General features: G+C 44.7%; 1 protein-coding gene and 1 long non-coding RNA gene across 2 annotated transcripts in view; one reads left to right on the top strand and one right to left on the bottom strand.

Annotated features, from left to right (window-relative positions):
• The window catches only part of GDPD4 (glycerophosphodiester phosphodiesterase domain containing 4), a 57,095-nt gene that overhangs the window by 22,997 nt on the left and 16,305 nt on the right, over positions 1–17,793 (bottom strand). The window contains exons 2-9 of the mRNA XM_069969538.1: positions 11,379–11,588; positions 10,449–10,552; positions 9,322–9,415; positions 6,707–6,766; positions 6,288–6,386; positions 5,703–5,796; positions 1,605–1,750; positions 178–260 (exon numbers count right to left, since the gene is read on the bottom strand). Coding sequence (XP_069825639.1) covers positions 178–260; positions 1,605–1,750; positions 5,703–5,796; positions 6,288–6,386; positions 6,707–6,766; positions 9,322–9,415; positions 10,449–10,552; positions 11,379–11,561 — 863 coding nt within the window. The 5' untranslated portion in view covers positions 11,562–11,588. The remainder of the gene's footprint in view (positions 1–177; positions 261–1,604; positions 1,751–5,702; positions 5,797–6,287; positions 6,387–6,706; positions 6,767–9,321; positions 9,416–10,448; positions 10,553–11,378; positions 11,589–17,793) is intronic.
• The window catches only part of LOC138793387 (uncharacterized), a 9,979-nt gene continuing 9,474 nt past the window's right edge, over positions 17,289–17,793 (top strand). The window contains exon 1 of the long non-coding RNA XR_011363250.1: positions 17,289–17,325. This is a non-coding gene — a long non-coding RNA (uncharacterized lncRNA). The remainder of the gene's footprint in view (positions 17,326–17,793) is intronic.

The following is a 17,793-nucleotide window of genomic DNA, read 5'->3' as shown; positions in this document are numbered from 1 at the left end:
TATACTATGTGTTTGACAAAGGGGTGTGGCTTTGGTTAAGGGGTGTGGCTCCAAGAATCATCATCCGACATTGTGCTGACAATGTGCTCCATATTTTGGTGCAGTTTAAGCTAACTACTAGTTGCTCTGAACTTAGACTAGACAGCCTAGAGGAGGGGTATAGAGAACAGATGGTACCTGATTGTGACATCGGTCTCCAGGCCGTACCCTTCATATTCTATTGTTTTTTCAAAAGACATTTTGGTATTTTCTGGTGCAAACTGCAGAGGAATAAAGTAAATCAGAAATGATTGACCTCAGCAGAGTGAGCAGCAGATAACTAGGCCTCATAATGCAAGACGCTCCTATCATACACAGAAAACCCATCCACAGCAGCCTTACACCTCTACTGACTTCCTGTTAAAGGGGTTCTTCGCCAATTTTTTGTTCCTTCAAATCAACAGGTGCCAGAAAATGGCAGAGATTTGTAATTTACTTCTATTAAAAAAATCTCAAGTCTTCCAGTACTTATCAGCTGCTGTATGTCCTGCAGGAAGAGGTGTATTCTTTCCAGTCTGGAGAGCAGGAGAGGTTTTCTATGGGGATTTGCTACTGTTCTGGACAGTTCCTGACATGGACAGAGGTGGCAGCAGAGAGCACTGTGTCAGACTGGAAAGAATACACCACTTCCTGAAGGACATACAGCAGCTGGTAAGTACTGGAAGACTTGAGATTTTTTTAATAGAAGTAAATTACAAATCACTAAATAAAATAATTTTTTTGTGAACAACCATTTTAACTCTCCCCCAGGGCCGATTCCGGGGTCTCTGCTGCCTGAGGCAAACCTCAGGCGGCCGCCCCCTGAGTAATGGCCCACATCGCGCCACCCCCCACCCCAAGCCAGCCGCTCACCTGTCCCACTCCGCAGCCGGCCCGCGCCCTCCGCTGTATCCACATCCCGTCAGGTCCCGCGACGTCACCCTGCAGCTCTCATGGACCTCCAGGCTGTGGTGAGTGAGTGGGGCGATCGGATCGCGCGGGGCCGCCGGGGGGGTGTTGCGGTTTGATGCACCACCCGCACTGCATCAAACCACAACAACCCCCCCGGCGGCCCCGCGCGACCCGATCATCCCAGCGCGCCGTCCCCCACCGACCCCGGGCACTCACCACAGCCCGGAAGTCGATGACAGCTGCAGGGTGACGTCCCGGGACCTGACGGGATGTAGAGACAGCGGAGAGCGCGGGTGACGGGACAGATGAGCGTCCGCTGTCATTTTTGTTAAGTGATACTTAACAAAATGACAGCAGGGGGGACATAATGCCGCCCCCTGCCGGACCGCAAAATCTGCCGCCTGAGGCAGAAGGCTCATTCCGCCTCATGGCAGAAGCGGGCCTGCTCTCCCCATACATATTCATACATATTCTGGACTCCTATTCTCAGCCCCTCCTACTTTAGCAGGAGTCCAGTGGGCGGTCCTAAGCCCTTCCCTGAATGAGCATACATATAGACATAGCTTTAAGTCACTGATTAGGACCGCCTACTTGACTCCTAAGCCGCAAATAAGAAGAAATTTCAATGAACCAGTTATGTCTCCTATGCTGCAGTATATCAGCTGTATCCTTACCGTCGGTGATCCCCTGTGCCCTATGAGCAGTGGTTTTGCCCCGAGCGTCCCCTTCTCCCTGATACAGGGGGAATACATCCCCAGGGGCAAGAAATACAGGACTAGCAGCACGGCGATGTACGGACCGACGATCATCACCTGAGAGACTAAAAGGAATAGACGTAAGCACAAAAAAAAAAAAATGACATTTTATTTCTTAGTTTGTTTTACTTTATGCCAAAAACAACCCAAAAAGCGTATTTTTTTTTCTTTGCATAATCTGAAATATCAACTTTTTGGAGCCTTAATAGTAACAGACGGCAGAATATTTTAGCATAATAGGAAGGTGAATTTCGCCGCTTCTGCTAATTTATTTCTGCGCTTATGAAATATGCAAAAACCGATGACCATAAATATGCTAATAAACTGTAACTGGCATCATGTAACGTGGCATCTCAGCGACAAAGGGAGAAGTGTATCTGGAGCAAAGAAAACATAGAGCGGTCACCCATAGCAACCAATGCTCGTCTAGCCCTCACTTTTTATAGCCCCCTAGTGGGCACGAAGCACTGAGGATGAAGGTTTGTCTCTTACTTTCATTCTCTGTGCCGTTAGCTGTGAAATCCTCTGCCCGTTAAGCTGTTAGGAACACTGGGGGCGGGGCTACCCCGAGCACCGATCCGGCCCACCCCCTCCATTGATAATCATTAGAGGGGGCGGGCTGTTAGGAGCACTGGGGGCGGGGCTACCACCACCCACACGCCGATCCACCCCACCCCCCAGTGCTCCTAAGGCAGGGGATTTCACAGCTAACAGTGCAGAGGAGGAAGGTAAGATACGAACCTTTATCAAAAGCGCTCAGTGCCCACTCGAGAGCTATAAACAGGTTAAATTCTTCTAAACTGCTGATAGTTCCCCTTTAAAAAAAATGAAAGCTACAATTTGATTGACATATGATATATGCAACACATACTCTTCCTATAACAACCAATCAGATGCAATCTCTCATTTTCAAGAGACCTTATGGACAAAAATAAATAAAGCTACAGTTGGATTGGTTGCTGTTGGGGATTCCTTTACTTGCTCATAGCAACCAATCAGATTAAAGCTTTCATTTTTTTTTTTCAAAAGAACTAGTGATGAGCGAAGTGAGATATTCGAATATTCGATATTCGTACGAATATCCCGCGAATTCGATCAAATATTCGATCCCATTAAAGTCTATGGGAACAAGTATTCGATTAGTGAAAAACATCTATTTGACCATTTGGAGGGTGAAACCGGAAGCTGGGGGATTTTAACGCTTATCGAATATTTATCGAATATTTGCGGGATATTCGTACGAATATCGAATATTCGAATATCTCACTATTCGATCGAATATCTATTCGATCGAACAGTATTCGCTCATCACTAAAAAGAACCACAAAGGCGCTATAATCTGATGGGGCACTATTGTGGTGGCTTGGCTATTATATGAGCCACTATTGAATGGGACTGACTATTATATGGGTCATTATTGAGGGGGCTGACTACTATACGGGGCGACTTTTGAGGGGAACTGACTACTATATGGGCCACTATTGAGGGGGACTGACTACTATATGGGCCACTATTGAAGGGGACTGACTACTATATGGGGCACTATTAAAGGGGACTGACTACTATGTGGGGCACTATTTAAGGGGATGCACTACTATATGGGGCACTATTAAAGGGGACTGACTACTATATGGGGCACTATTGAGGAGGACTGACTACTATATGGGGCACTATTGAGGAGGACTGACTATTATATGGGGCACTATTTAAGGGGATGCAGTACTATATGGGGCACTATTGAGGAGGACTGACTAATATATAGGGCACTATTGAGAAGGACTGACTACTATATGGGGCACTATTAAAGGGGACTGACTACTATATGGGGCACTATTGAGGAGGACTGACTACTATATGGGGCACTATTGAGGAGGACTGACTATTATATGGGGCACTATTTAAGGGGATGCAGTACTATATGGGGCACTATTGAGGAGGACTGACTAATATATAGGGCACTATTGAGAAGGACTGACTACTATATGGGGCACTATTAAAGGGGACTGACTACTATATGGGGAACTATTTAGGGACACTGACTACTATATGGGGCACTAATGAGGGGGACTGACTACTATTTGTGGCACTATTAAAGGGGACTGACTACTATATGGGGCACTATTTAAAAGAGACTCTGTACCCACAATCTGACCCCCCCAAACCGCTTGTACCTTCAGATAGCTGCTTTTAATCCAAGATCTGTCCTGCGGTCCATTCGGCAGGTGATGCAGTCATTGTCCTAAAAAACAATATTTAAACTGCCAGCCCCGTGCCCAACGGGCGTGGCCTAGATTGTGTATGCATTAGGCTGGCACAAGCTCTCTGTCCCTCCTCCCCACCCTCTTCATCTTTAGGAATGCTCCAGGCAGATTGTCTCTTATTCCCCACCTGTGTCAGCCCAGCACTTGGACTGGATCGTTAAGGACCTGTGCAATGTTCAGACAGGAGTAAATGTTTTAGTGGCATTCCTTATAATGAAGAGGGTGGGGGGGAGGGACGGAGAGGTGGTGCAAAGTTAGGGCACAGATACTCCCTTTGGGCTGCAAGTTTAAAAGTTGTTTTTTAGGACAATAACTTCATCACCTGCCAAACGGACCCCAGGACAGATCTTGGATTAAAAGCAGCTAACCGAAGGTACAAGTGGTTTGGTGTTACAGAGTCGCTTTAAGAGGATGCACTACTATATGGGGTACTATTGAGTAAGACTGACTACTATATGGGGCACTATTGAGGAGGACTGACTACTATATGGGGCACTATTGAAGGGGACTGACTACTATATGGGGCACTATTGAAGGGGACTGACTACTATATGGGGCACTATTGAGGAGGACTGACTACTATATGGGGCACTATTAAAAGGGACTGACTACTATTTGGGGCACTATTGAGAAGGACTGACTACTATATAGGGCACTATTGAGGAGGACTAATTACTATATGGGGAACTATTGAGGTGGACTGACTACTATATGGAGCACTATTGAAGGGACTGACTACTATATGGGGCACTGACTACTATATGGGGCACTATTGAGTAAGACTGACTACTATATGGGGCACTATTGAGGAGGAATGACTACTATATGGGGCACTATTGAAGGGGACTGACTACTATATGGGGCACTATTGAAGGGGACTGACTACTATATGGGGCACTATTGAGGAGGACTGACTACTATATGGGGCACTATTAAAAGGGACTGACTACTATTTAGGGCACTATTGAGAAGGACTGACTACTATATGGGGCACTATTGAGGAGGACTAATTACTATATGGGGCACTATTGAGGGGGACTGACTACTATATGGGGCACTATTAAAGGGACTGACTACTATATGGGGCACTATTGAAGGGACTGACTACTATATGGGGCACTAATGAAGGGGGCTGTATATGGTGCATTAATGAGGCGGGCTGACTGCTATATGGAATTACCTACTGTGTGGGGGAAATAATGGGGTAATTATTGAGTGGGGGCAATTAGGGGGTACTATTAAAGGAGCTAATATGTATGGACTACAGAAGGGATAAATTTTACAATTTTTTTGTGGGTAAGTTTTGTGGACACCCCGGGGCCCATGGTACAGTTAATTGGCCACTGCCGTCCACGTTACAGTTGTATGTACCGCCCCTGACGCTGGATGCTTCCTGCCAGAGAGGAGCCAGCATACTAGGCCGCAACTCATCCATCTCCATAGTACACAAAGCTTTACCCCTATTGTTTACAGGGATGTATGTAAGGCTGGGTTCACACTGCGTTTTTGCAGTCCGTTTTTTTCACCCGTTTTTTGCAAAAAATTGATGCATTTGTGTGCATCCGTTTTGATCCATTTTTCCATTGACTTCCATTGTAAAAAAAAACGGATCGTTTTTTTTGACGGACACAAAAATGTAGCTGACACTACTTTTGCGTCCTTTAAAAAAACGGATGAAAAAAAAACGGATTGCAAAAACGCAGTGTGAACCTAGCCTAACCAGAATACAGTTAATTTCCCTCCAGCACTGACTTACGTTTTGTGTTCATCCTGACAAAATACAATGCTACAGGCCAAGATACGAGAGTCATTGCTGCTAGAGCGCCAATATGGAGGTACGGAGCCGTCACCTGTACAGGAAACAAAAGTGTTACTGAAAATTCATCAGTCACATAAGACAGACCATCAGTATCTGAGTGGGGGTCTGACCCCTGACCCCCCTGCTTGTCAGATGATGGTGTTCATGCTTTAGCCCCTTTATTTGTCAATAGCCACAGCTCCATACACAGCATAGTGGTGGTAGCTGGTATAGCAGCTTGTCCCATTCATCTCAATGGGATGAACTGCAGTACTAAGTACGGCCACTATGCGATGTATGGAGCTGTACCCAAAATAGTGATCAGCTGATCAGTGTGGCTTCTGTATACCTACAGCAACTGTAACCTTAATAAAACAAATAAGCTTTCCTTTGTGATCCGAGACCAACCAAGTCACCAGTATCACATGGAAAGGGATCTGACCACTCTAAGGGCTCCAAAAAGTTATATTATTACCTAACAGTACACATTCATAAACCGCACGGCGCAAGATCAGCTCAACCCTTCCGCATCGTGATGCTTACCTGGAAGGAGAGGCGGACGGCTGCCCATTCCTCACCCCATAAATTAGACAAAACAGCAAGTGCGGCAATAAAGAAGATAAGGACGAACAGCATTCCGCCCTGTCATGGAGAAAACAGATTGCTCAACGTAAAATATCATACATTCAAAATGGGCAACTTTATGGGTCTCATCTCTGTATACACATGATGATAACATGCCGCTTCCCTGCACACACCACTAGGGGAGCTATGGGCCTTACTGCATACAGTTTTATCATTGAGATCAATGTACGCACTGTATGCAGCTAGCTCCTAAGCTCCCTCTAGTGGTGACTGCAGGCAGCCAGGTATTGCTATGTCTATAAGGGGATTAGAGCTCTGTATCAGAACCCTAACCTCTAGATGGATTGGGGCTACGGTATTTCAATGTCTCTGATCACCTTGTGGCTCCAGTGCAGGTACAGCTGCTGACCCTCGGCGAGCAGACATACTGCCAAAACCTACAAGAAGAAAGTAGTAATCATTGCCAGCCTATAAGCATGAGGCTAAAACCCATAACACATGTGAAACACATAAATTCACTGATTGAGTTGTCACCCAGCATCCTTAAAGGGATAGTTCACCCCCCCCAAAAAAATTCTTTCAAATTAACCGGTGCCAGATATTTGTAATTTACTTCTATTTTAAAAAAATCTCCAGTCTTCCAGTACTTATCAGTTGCTGCATGTCCTGCAGGAAGTGGTGTATTCTTACCAGTCTGACACAATGCTCTCTGCTTCCACCTCTGTCCATGTCAGGAACTGTCCAGAGCAGGAGAGGTTTTCTATGGGGATTTGCTGCTGCTCTGGACAGTTCCTGACTTGGACAGAGGTGGCAGCAGAGAGCACTGTATCAGGCTGGAAAGAATACACCACTTCCTTGCAGGACATACAGCAGCTGATAAGTACTGGAAGACTAGAGATTTTATAATAGGAGTAAATTACAAATCTTTGGCACTTTCTGGCACCAGTTGATTTGAAAGAATTTTTAATTTTTTTTCGTAAACTACCCCTTGAAAGGATAACACCTCTCCCTCCATATCAAATCAGGGCAGGTCTGCCCATCAGGACTCCAGGAAAGCTGGGTGACAACCTCCTGTGACAGCTGTAATGGCGTCCACACTCAGATTCCCAAGAAATACTTCTGTAGACATCATAATCATTTCATAGGGAAGAGAACAACAGGGAATTATTGTTTTTTCAAGTGAACATTTGGTGTGAATAAGAATGGTTTCAGAATCCCGGAATCTTTATGGTGTCATGTGACAATGGGGAAAATCAGCTGGAGGATCCGAAGAATGAGGCCATTGTGCATCACCACCCAACACTGCCGAGGAAATTGTGGCCACTCAAGACGTCTGTCCACAGAGATCACTTTATACCTAATGAGATCGGCCTTCTCCCACATCTCACCATCACAATAAGACATCACTCAGCTCTGGAGAGAATCCAGGTCACAGCGAGAAAACACTGACTACTTATGTTAAAGGAGTCCTCTAGTTTTATGTATATCCTGAGTTACATCCTGTATTATACTCCAGAGCTGCACTCACTATTCTGCTGGTGGGGTTCACTGTGTACATACATCACTGATCCTGTACTGATCCTGAGTTACATTCTGTGTTATCAGTGGCGTAGCTACCATAGAGGCAGTTGCTATGGGGCCCCTGCAGGAGGGGGGCCTGGGGGAGAAGGTAAGAGCATGTGTCCTTCTGCTTAACCCCTTATGTACTGCAGTGTGTAAGTGACCCAATATTTACTTACATGCTGCAACACAAAAAAGGGTTAACAAGCAGAAGACAGATCTCTGCTTCACTGCACTGATAACCTTTGACCTCTGTTCTCCAGCTGCGCATTCTAGTAGGAAAGGAAAATGTGCAAAAAGGAAAGGAAACTTTGGGTCACTTACACACTGCAGTACATAAGGGGTTAAGCAGAAGGTAGTCTTCTCCTGCAATGATGTATTTAACCATAAGGGCTCCTAATGGGTCCTTATAGGTAAAAACAGTAGATTGTCATAGCAAGCAGCCATTGGTTCCCTGTCCTGCCAGTCACTCTTGTGGCTGCAGCCAGGATTCTGCCTCTGGCCACAAGAGATTTTATTTTATATTTTTGGCCACACCACAGAGTATACACCATATATATATATGCGCAGTGCTTTGTGTTGTGCATTGGGGAAGGGTGTCCCATAAATTTTTTTGCTATGGGGCCCCGTTAATCCTAGCTATCCCCCTGTGTGTTATACTCCAGAGCTGCACTCACTATTCTGCTGGGGGGGTCACTCTGTACATACATCACATTACTGATCCTGTACTCATCCTGTATACCCCAGAGCTGCACTCACTATTCTGCTGGTGGGGGTCACTGTGTACATACATTACATTACTGATCCTGAGTTACATCCTGTATTATACCCCAGAGCTGCACTCACTATTCTGCTGGTGGGGTCACTGTGTTCATACATTACTGATCCTGAGTTACATCCTGTATTATACCCCAGAGCTGCACTCACTATTCTGCTGGTGGGGTCACTGTGTATATACATTACATTACTGATCCTGAGTTACATCCTGGTTTATCCTCCAGAGCTGCACTCACTATTTTGCTGGTGGGGTCACTGTGTACATATATTACATTACTGATCCTAAGTTACATCCTGTATTATACCCCAGAGCTGCACTCACTATTCTGCTGGTGGGGTCACTGTGTACATACATTACATTACTGATCCTGAGTTACATCCTGGTTTATACTTCAGAGCTGCACTCACTATTCTGCTGGTGGGGTCACTGTGTACATACATTACATTACTGATCCTGAGTTACATCCTGGTTTATCCTCCAGAGCTGCACTCACTATTCTGCTGGTGGGGTCACTGTGTACATACATTACATTACTGATCCTGAGTTACATCCTGGTTTATACTTCAGAGCTGCACTCACTCTTCTGCTGGTGGGGTCACTGTGTCTGTAGGAGGGATCAGATGACAAACTTACCGACTCTTCCTAGAAACTTACCACCAATAACGCTATATAGGTGAACAGCACAGCCACCACCACTAGGATCAGCACTGACCACAGGAACCAGTAGCCCAGGCTTTTATATGTATACCTGGGAGGGGATAAGAAGAGACAGAGGATCGGCCTTCTGTGTTATGTACGGACTAACAAGACATCAAAAAGCCTATAAAACAACATATATCATATACAAGTAATCAGGTATAATCTGTGGGGAAACCTGGTAGTAAGTGTTCCATCTTCCTGCAGCGCCACCACAGGAGAAAAGAAGCATTACACATTGTCCATTGTCATCCATGTGTTCATGTGTGATGCAGGACAGGATGGGTCCTCCAGAATGAAGGACGCTCGTTCTAGTAAATCTCCACTCTGGACTAAACTTAGGTCCCCGTACTATTAAAGGGGTATTCCACTCAGACATAACTTTTGATAAGTTGCTGCCCATTGTGAGACTAACAATTACTTACATACTTGTTATTATCTACTGAGTCTCCTTCCCCCAGTTCTGAGCTGCTGCTTTCTGCTGAAGACACAAAAATCTGTGTGTGAGTTTTTCTCTCCGTCTCTCCCTCCTCCCCCTTTACTTCTGAGACAGCTGATGTAAACAAGTCCCTGGCATGCTGTATCTGCAACATTGTAGCTTCTTTGTAATGCTGGGAGGGATAATCACAATGAGTTCATCAGCAACTTGACCTTAGAATAACCCTTCCAGAATTATAATGAAGCTACAATGTTGCAGATACAGCCTGCCAGGGACTTTTTTACATCAGCTGTTTCAGAAGGCAGGGGGGAGAAGGGGGAAACAGAAAGAAAAGCTCACACATAGATTTTTGTGTCTTCAGCAAAAAAAGCAGCAGCTCAGAACTGGGGGAGGGAGACTGACTGAATAAATAATAACAAGTATGGAAGGAATTGTTAGTGTCATCATGGGCAGCAACATATAAGAAGTTATGTTTGAGTGGAATACCCCTTTAACTATTATAGAGAAACCCTTAAATGTGGCCACTAATTCCTATAATAGCATGCTAATAAATTAATTGAATCAGGTGACACACTCCATGTGCCGCCATACGGTGCACCCATTACAGTAATAACAGACGCAGCCAATCCCTACAGGAGACACTTACCAGTCAAAGTCATTGTAGTCGTTCTTTGCTTCCCCCCAGAAATATACGAAGACTAAAGAGAGACAGAAAGCCGCGACCAGGAGGAGGAAGAACACCGACTCCTTCTACAGAATCAAATACGCATCATTACACCCTGTTCTTACAGCAAAACATTAAAAACGTAGCTTCCATATTCTGCCAGAAACAGCGCCACTCTTGTCCTCAGGCTATGTGCAGTATTGCAGCTTAACTCTATTGAAATGAAAGGAGCTGAGTTGTAATACCGCACACAACCTGAGGACAGAGGAGGCGCTGCTTCTGAAGAAAGTTACTTTTCCAAGTTATGGATTACCTCAAATTGGAACCCAAAGTGGAAGACCCAATATAATGCATAGCAAAGGACCCTCATGTATTTGCCCATAGGTCCCTGGATGCACTCACTCACTAGTCAGGTAGGATGCAGATACTGATACACATGGGGATTTGGGTCCTATTAAAGGAGAAGTTCATATTTTTTTCTTTTAAATCAACGTGTGCCAGCAAGTGCCAGAGATTTTTAATTTACTTCTATTAAAAAATCTGTAGTCTTACAGAACTTATCAGCTACTGTATGTCCTGCAGGAAGTGGTGTATTATCTCCAGTCTAGAGAACAGGAGTGGTTTTCTATGGGGATTTGCTACTGCTCTGGACAGTTCCTGACATAGACAGCGATGGCAGCAGAGAGCACTGAGTAAGACTGGAGAGAATACACCACTTCCTGCAGGACATACAGCAGCTGATAAGTACTGGAAGACTAGATTTTTGTTTATAGTAAAGTAAATTACAAATCACTTGTTGGTACTAGTGAATCTGAAAGAAATTCTATTTTTGGTTAACTACCCCTTTAATGCAGCTTTGGATGTGACTAGAGGAGAGATGTGTGAGAGGTAAGGACGTGGCTGGTCAGTTACCCATTTGCAGCAGCACTGCCCCGGCTCTGTCTTCTGGCGCTGGTACCGCTTCCATCGGCAGCTGTAGAGCCCGGCCAGGAGCGAGATGAAGGGCTGATGCTCGTAGTGCTGCAGGAGGCGTCTGCGCACGATCTTCAGCTTCCCCAGCCGCAGCCTCCTCAGAGTGGTGGAGGAGCTCCCCATTGGTGACCGCTCACATCATCCTCATGTCTGCAAGAGACGGACACAGAGAACGGCATGAGCTATACGTGCAGAGATCAGAATCCTAAAATCTCCAGTCTTCCAGTACTTATCAGCTGCTGTATGTCCTGCAGGAAGTGATGTATTCTTTCCAGTCTGACACAGTGCTCTCTGCTGCCACCTCTGTCCATGTCAGGAACTGTCCAGAGCAGTAGCAAATCCTTATAGAAAACCTCTCCTGCTCTGGACAGTTCCTGACATGGACAGAGGTGGCAGCAGAGAGCACTGGGTCAGACTGGAAAGAATATACCACTTCATGCAGGACATACAGCAGCTGATAAGTAATGGAAGACTGGAAATTATTAAATAAAAGTAAAATATAAGTTTGTATAACTTTCTGACACAAGTGGATTTGAATATATATATATATATATATATATATATATTTATATTTATTTATCTCTGGAGTACCCCTTTAAGGCCATACTGGAACATATTGAACAGCTAAGAGTGATCGCAATACAATGGGGGGAGATCTCTCAAACATGGTGTATAGTGAAACAGGCCCAGTTGCCCCTAGCAACCAATCAGATTCCACCTTTCATTCCTCACAGACTCTTTACACCATGTATATATATATATATATATATATATATATATATATATATATATATATATATATTTATATATTGACAGGTCTCTCCCTATCCATCCTCTGGTCTCTCAGGCCTTGCCCCAGGCTCTTAGACAATGTCAATATAAATGGGTGCTGTCACTTTAAGAAGTAGTTTGGTAAAGCTGGGTGACAACAGTTAATCAGTCTAATAGACTCATAGACGTTCGGGTAATTTTGTGTAATTTCCAGCCTGATCCGATTTGGCTCGGCGGGATCGGTCATCCCCTGGAATGTGTGGTACATTCCTTCCATGATGATGTAGATCGGGTAATGAACCTGTAATCTGCGTCCCCCTCCTTCCTGATCGCAGCGATCGGAGAATGACGGCCGGCACCACGTCCCTTCGGAGATCCTCTTTACCAATTCATCAATCAGCGTCTGCAGTAAATTCTCTTCTCTATTGCTTTATCCACCCAGCAATCCATTATAATTATATAAAGTGGGTCATCAAGCAATTACAGGAAGTGCCTGAGGTAAGAGGTCCGCCAAATATCACGGCCCCCCAGGGAAAGTCATTGGGCTCATTCGCAAAAAACAATCTCATCGCACTGAAATTCATAGGAAGATGGAAACGCGGCGAGTAACTTTGCTTAATTTTTATGCATATAAATGTAAATGTTCAATGTCTGTGGCCGGAGGGATCATTCTACATTGTACTCCACAGTATATGAGGAGCGGAGGATGAGGGCTGCACAGGAGGGACCACAGGGACCACAGGGCTACTGTCCTTTTAATTCTGCTTCTTGTACGGCCCTTGGGAGAACATCACAGGGACCTGCACAGATCCGCAGACAGGGGATTTATCCAACCTCAGACACTTATTATTAAATCTGTAATCCTCATTTAAACACATAATACTACCGCTATATTAAAATACCACTAAGTTCTCCCTTCCTGTAAAACACTCATATATGGAGACTGTAGTGCAAGGTAAAAAGGAGAAAGTAAAGAAAGGTTCTAAATGTTACAAAAATATAACTACTAAAATACTGCCCCCTATATACAAGAATATAACTACTATAATACTGCCCCTATATACAGGAATATAACTACTATAATACTGCTCCTATATACAGGAATATAACTACTATAATACTGCCCCTATATACAGGAATATAACTACTATAATACTGCTCCTATATACAGGAATATAAGTACTATAATACTGCTCCTATATACAAGAATATAACTACTATAATACTGCTCCTATATACAAGAATATAACTACTATAATACTCCTCCTATATACAGGAATATAACTACTATAATACTGCCCCTATATACAAGAACATTACTATAATACTGCCCCCTATATACAAGAATATAACTACTATAATACTGCTCCTATATACAGGAATATAACTACTATAATACTGCTCCTATATACAAGAATATAACTACTATAATACTGCTCCTATATACAAGAATATAACTACTATAATACTGCTCCTATATACAGGAATATAACTACTATAATACTGCTCCTATATACAGGAATATAACTACTATAATACGAACTGGAGAGAATGGAACGGCTGCACATCCCATCTATGGCTGATACTAATGCCGCTAGGCCTATATTAAAAATCAACACCAGAGTGTCTGTATATGAATTGATCAAGCCATATTGCCCCGTGTACCACCGCGCAGGTCCTCTGGTCCACACGGGTCCCTACGCTAACTCCACACCGTGTCGGTCAGCGACCGCCAACCCCGCAAAGCGTGCACATGCAGGGAAGGGAGGCCATGGGACGGCCCTGCAACCCCAATGTCACCAGACCCAAAAAGCCCCACCAAAACCCAGCCAGCACCACCGGCGGGGAAGGCTGGGGGCGACCTTCTCCGCCGGCGGTGCTGGCCGGGTTCTGGTGTGGTGTTTTTGGGTCTGGTCCTGTGGCATGGGGGTCGCAGGGCCGTCCCATGGCCCCCGTTCCCTGACTGTGCGCGCCTGCGGGGTTGGTGGCCACTGACTGGCACGGTGTGGACTTAGTGTAGGGACCCATGTGTATCAGATACCGGCACGAGGTACATGGGGCAGTATGGCTTGATCAATTCATACACAAAATTCTGATGTTTTTTTTATTTAGCCTAGGGGCACTAGTATCAGCCATAGGTGTGAGGTGCAGCACTCTGTTTCTTCCCTGAACCGCATAACTACTATAATACTGCTCCTATATACAGGAATATAACTACTATAATACTGCTCCTATATACAGGGATATAACTACTATAATACTGCTCCTATATACAGGAATATAACTACTATAATACTGCTCCTATATACAGGAATATAACTACTATAATACTGCTCCTATATACAGGAATATAACTACTATAATACTGCTCCTATATACAGGAATATAACTACTATAATACTGCTCCTATATACAGGAATATAACTACTATAATACTGCTCCTATATACAAGAATATAACTACTATAATGTATAAGGTAGATGAAGACAGCACTCACCCGGTATGAGACAGCTCACTTTATTCCATAAACAGCGGGTAGCAGGGAGGGAGAGGTAAGGACGCGCACTGGGACGGCCGTTTCGGGGACACGCCCCCTTTGTCGACCAGGTGATGGCGTCATGTGGTAGGAGGTGTGCTATATACACAGGTAACGTGCACGTGACCAATCAAAAAAACATATATGTGTAAACAGGTAAATCATATCTTACACAAAAACACTGAGATCGTTCCGCTCGTTAAGACCGAGCGGACCCGTAGCGTTAAGTCGGGAGATCCAGATAGACTCTTTTCTCAAGAGTATCTGGTGCTTATCAGCTCCCTCTGGTACCACATTAACTCTTTCCAGTCCGAGGAACTTCAAGTCCTTTGTATCGCCTTTATGGACAGTTCGTATATGTTCTATAAGGCGCGGGACGCCTTTCCCCGTCCTTACAGAGTAAACATGCTCCTTATATCTTACCCATAAAGGTCTTTTAGTTTTCCCCACATAGAACGCCCCACATGTGCAGACTAGCGCATAAACTACAAACGGGGATTTACATGTAATAAAATCTCTGATCATACACTCATGTCCTCCTAGGGAAATATAAGATACATTCAACAATTGGGTGCAATACTTGCACTGACCACATTTTTTATTTCCCTGGGGCAGTGTCCGAGATAGCCAGTCGGTGTTCTTAACCTGTGAGCTGGGGGTATTTAGATGATCGGCTATTGTTCTGTTTTTCCTATAAGAGACACATGGTTTCTTTTCTGCAATTTCCCTGAGATCGGGATCTGATTCCAGCAGATGCCAGTGTTTTTTAATGGCCTCTTGTATGGCTAAATTGTTAGGGGAGTTCTGAAAAATAAAATTAAACCTTCTATCGAGGGATTTGTGTTTAGTGGAGGATGACAGAAGATTGTCCCTATTCTGTATACTGGCCCTATGACGTGCTTCTTTGACTAGAGTGTCGGGGTATCCTCTTTCAGCAAATCTCCTCTCCATCTCGGCAGCCTGTTTATTAAATGAATCATCAGTAGAATTCACCCTGCGCAGGCGCAGCATCTGACCATATGGAATTGCTTTCTTAACATGCGCAGGGTGTGAGCTGCCGAAATGGAGAAGGGAGTTGCAAGAGGTAGGTTTTCTATACACCGAAGTGTGAATCTCATTGTCGTGGATACTAACTTGAACGTCCAGAAACTCCAAGGAGTGACCGCCAAACTTAGATGTAAAAAACATATTAACGTGATTGTGCGTATTAAGGAACTGAATAAAATCAGAAAATTGTGCCTCTGTGCCCTGCCAAACAATAAAAATGTCATCTACAAAACGATGAAAGGACCTGATAAACTTAATATAAGGGTTGTCGGTGGAGAAAACAACATCGTGTTCCAGCTTAGCGGGGAACAGGTTGGCATACGTACAGGAGACCGGCGTGCCCATGGCCGTGCCGATCTCCTGCCGATACCACCCGTCCTCGTAGCGGAACACGTTGTTGGTAAGGATGAAACGTAAAGCTTCGCTAATAAAATTAACCATGGCTGCCGGGGTATTACCCTGGGTGACGAACCATTTGACAGCCTCTACACCCGCATCATGTGGGATGCGAGTGTAGAGGCTCTCCACGTCGATCGAGGCCAGGGCACAATCCTTAGTCCATGTAATGTCACTAAGGACCCTAAGGAAGTCACTAGAGTCCTTTAAATAAGTTGGGGTGCTCTTAAGGATAGGGTTAAGGAGCCAATCTAGGAACTGAGACAGGCTCTCAGTCACAGAATTAATGGCTGAGACTCCCCTAACAATTTAGCCATACAAGAGGCCATTAAAAAACACTGGCATCTGCTGGAATCAGATCCCGATCTCAGGGAAATTGCAGAAAAGAAACCATGTGTCTCTTATAGGAAAAACAGAACAATAGCCGATCATCTAAATACCCCCAGCTCACAGGTTAAGAACACCGACTGGCTATCTCGGACACTGCCCCAGGGAAATAAAAAATGTGGTCAGTGCAAGTATTGCACCCAATTGTTGAATGTATCTTATATTTCCCTAGGAGGACATGAGTGTATGATCAGAGATTTTATTACATGTAAATCCCCGTTTGTAGTTTATGCGCTAGTCTGCACATGTGGGGCGTTCTATGTGGGGAAAACTAAAAGACCTTTATGGGTAAGATATAAGGAGCATGTTTACTCTGTAAGGACGGGGAAAGGCGTCCCGCGCCTTATAGAACATATACGAACTGTCCATAAAGGCGATACAAAGGACTTGAAGTTCCTCGGACTGGAAAGAGTTAATGTGGTACCAGAGGGAGCTGATAAGCACCAGATACTCTTGAGAAAAGAGTCTATCTGGATCTCCCGACTTAACGCTACGGGTCCGCTCGGTCTTAACGAGCGGAACGATCTCAGTGTTTTTGTGTAAGATATGATTTACCTGTTTACACATATATGTTTTTTTGATTGGTCACGTGCACGTTACCTGTGTATATAGCACACCTCCTACCACATGACGCCATCACCTGGTCGACAAAGGGGGCGTGTCCCCGAAACGGCCGTCCCAGTGCGCGTCCTTACCTCTCCCTCCCTGCTACCCGCTGTTTATGGAATAAAGTGAGCTGTCTCATACCGGGTGAGTGCTGTCTTCATCTACCTTATACATTACGTACCTCTTCCCTGCTGTCTTGCACCCCCGGCATTCTAGCCTAGCATTCCGCGGGGTATCCTGCACATTGACGTCCGTGGACCCATCGACACTGGAGCATTGGATAGTGGTGCAGATTGGCTGTCTCTCTCTCTTGCATAACTACTATAATACTGCTCCTATATACAAGAATATAACTACTATAATACTGCTCCTATATACAGGAATATAACTACTATAATACTGCTCCTATATACAAGAATATAACTACTATAATACTGCCCTTTTGGTATAAGAATATAAGTAATACTGTATGATACCTCAGAGCGGGGGGGGGGGGGGGGGGGGGGGGGAGGGGGGTGGGGACATAGAGAACCTGATGGTTCCCGCTGCAGTCTGTGAATAGTTATTATCTGTCCTGGATATTGAGCTTTCGGCTGGGATTGCTGAGGGGAG

This window comes from Dendropsophus ebraccatus, chromosome 5, assembly GCF_027789765.1.
Source record: "Dendropsophus ebraccatus isolate aDenEbr1 chromosome 5, aDenEbr1.pat, whole genome shotgun sequence".
NCBI lineage: Eukaryota > Metazoa > Chordata > Amphibia > Anura > Hylidae > Dendropsophus > Dendropsophus ebraccatus.
Note: the sequence above shows the minus strand (reverse complement) of the source record. Positions and strands in the feature narration are given on the sequence as shown.